Genomic DNA, 1,888 nt, shown 5'->3' with positions numbered 1-1,888 from the left:
ATTAATAATTGGCCATCAACCTAGAAATGACAACAGGACGAAAACCACTCCCCACCACTTGAGGAGGCGGGACAGGATCAGAAATTAAAATATTTCTATTTAGACCCTTTTTAGTTATTTCTTTATTTACCTTTTATTCTTGTGAATATGATTTAAATTCAAAACCATAATACTAAAAGAAAATAAAAGTTGCAATGGGTTCGAGTAAGACCATGTTCGAAAAGCTAGAACCAAAATGTTTTCCAGCTTCGAATCAGTACAACCTGGCCTTAGAAGAATATTTGAATGTGGTTGTGGATAGAGCAGATAATATTAGAAACTTGGATTTCTGATTTTTGAAGTGTGTTTGGTAGGCCAACAAATTGTTCCAGAAGTGCAACAATAATGGTGTGCCTCTACAGCTATTTTATGCTCCGACTCCAGCTCATGGGACACTAGCAGTTGGCCTACAATTTATCAAAAAACCTTTACAGCTAGTCTGGTAAATTGTATAGGACAGTACTGATAATATTAGGACGTTCGAAACTAATCATATCCAATATTGTGTACCATGTTTGCCACTCCCTTATAGTGCAAATCCTTCGACTGCAACAATTCCAAAACACTTTTGTAGCAAGTCTGAGCAAGGCCAAAAAACCCACGAGAAAGAAAAAAAAATAAAAAAATCTTGACAAGTAAAACATTTCATATCCCATTTACTTGCACAAGCAATAAAATCATGGACAGAATACGGTGTCTAAGGCTTACATTGGTCTTACACTTGCTTATTGATTTCCATGAAAAGAAAAAAGAAGTCTCAAGCCGACGTACATTTGTGATGAGAGTAATGAATTCCATCAGATAGAAATTCCCAACGACTTCTTCATCTTCTCAACTTCCAAATACACGGTTGAATAAGGCAAGAACTCAGAGAAGTAACTTTTGCTCAGATCATTTATTGCAACGGCCAGTTTAGGAAGCTCCAGTGTTTCCTCATGTGTCAAAGTCCTAACGAACCTTGCTGGATTCCCTGCCCAAAGCTCGCCACTTGGTATTCTCCTTCCTGGAGGAACCACAGATCCGGCTTCAAGTATAGAATGTGTTTCCACCAAAGAACCCTCCATAAGGATAGAGTGCTGACCAATAATGCATTCCGGCTCAATTGTGCAGGATCGCAAGAGACTGTATGCACCAACTGTTACGAACCTCTCAACTAATGTCTCCGCTGGCAGACCTGTCGGACCACATTGTATAAATTTCAGAGGTTGTGTTTAGTAACATGTTAGGATTGTAACAGCTTAGAAATGAAAAGCAAATTATACAGCAGATTACAGAAGAAATTGGGATGAGAACTTGGAATCCGCAGTTCAAATTCATAAAAAATGCATGAGAAGTTTCTGATCAAGGAAGCTGTGTAAATTCACTATATAGGATTTCTGTATGATTAGCAACGAGTTGCGTGATGTGACATGAATTTTAATATTGATAGAGATATTCTTGGAACTTGTCAAATTTCAATTTAGCCTTATTTTCTCTTCTTCTTTTCTCTCTCTTTTTTTTTGAATCTTAAAATGAATTCTTTCTTACCTTTTGATTTAATCACAAATGTTATTCGCTTCCTTTTCTTAAAGTTGTACATACAGCAATCTCATATTTATTTCCCCAGCTATTCTTTTTGCATTGCAGAACCATTAAAAAAATAAATAAATAAATAAATAATAATAATACCTAATCCACAATTAAGCCCTTGTTTGAGCCCCATTCTAAAAATTCATTTTTTCAAAACTCATTTTCAACCACACATTCTTCAATAAAATAATATTACATGCAAACCCAAAACTTTTCTATAATTTTTAAACATACATTCTCCATTAATCTACTATTCAAAATGCATTCTTTCCTCCAAATT

The 1,888-nt window shown here is 35.2% G+C and overlaps 1 protein-coding gene across 1 annotated transcript; it reads right to left on the bottom strand.

The window, feature by feature from the left end:
- Positions 1 to 665: 665 nt before the first annotated feature.
- On the bottom strand, positions 666 to 1,671 carry LOC111380075 (gamma carbonic anhydrase-like 2, mitochondrial). The gene is made up of 2 exons (XM_023003539.1): positions 1,621 to 1,671; positions 666 to 1,250 (listed from the first exon to the last, which is right to left on the bottom strand). The coding sequence occupies exons 1-2, from the start codon at positions 1,669 to 1,671 to the stop codon at positions 837 to 839; spliced, it is 465 nt and encodes a 154-aa protein (XP_022859307.1). The 3' UTR covers positions 666 to 836.
- Positions 1,672 to 1,888: the final 217 nt, after the last annotated feature.

This window comes from Olea europaea, unplaced genomic scaffold (genome assembly GCF_002742605.1).
Source record: "Olea europaea var. sylvestris unplaced genomic scaffold, O_europaea_v1 scaffold20904, whole genome shotgun sequence".
Taxonomy (NCBI): domain Eukaryota; kingdom Viridiplantae; phylum Streptophyta; class Magnoliopsida; order Lamiales; family Oleaceae; genus Olea; species Olea europaea.
Note: the sequence above shows the minus strand (reverse complement) of the source record. Positions and strands in the feature narration are given on the sequence as shown.

Bases quoted from the DNA above. Each gene is read 5' to 3' on its own strand.
- LOC111380075 (XM_023003539.1), bottom strand. From the start codon at position 1,671: ATGGTTCTGCAATGCAAAAAGAATAGCTGGGGAAATAAATATGAGATT. The intron at 1,251-1,620 runs GTATGTACAACT...ACATGTTACTAA, and splicing joins GAAATAAATATGAGATTGCT to ACACAACCTCTGAAATTTAT.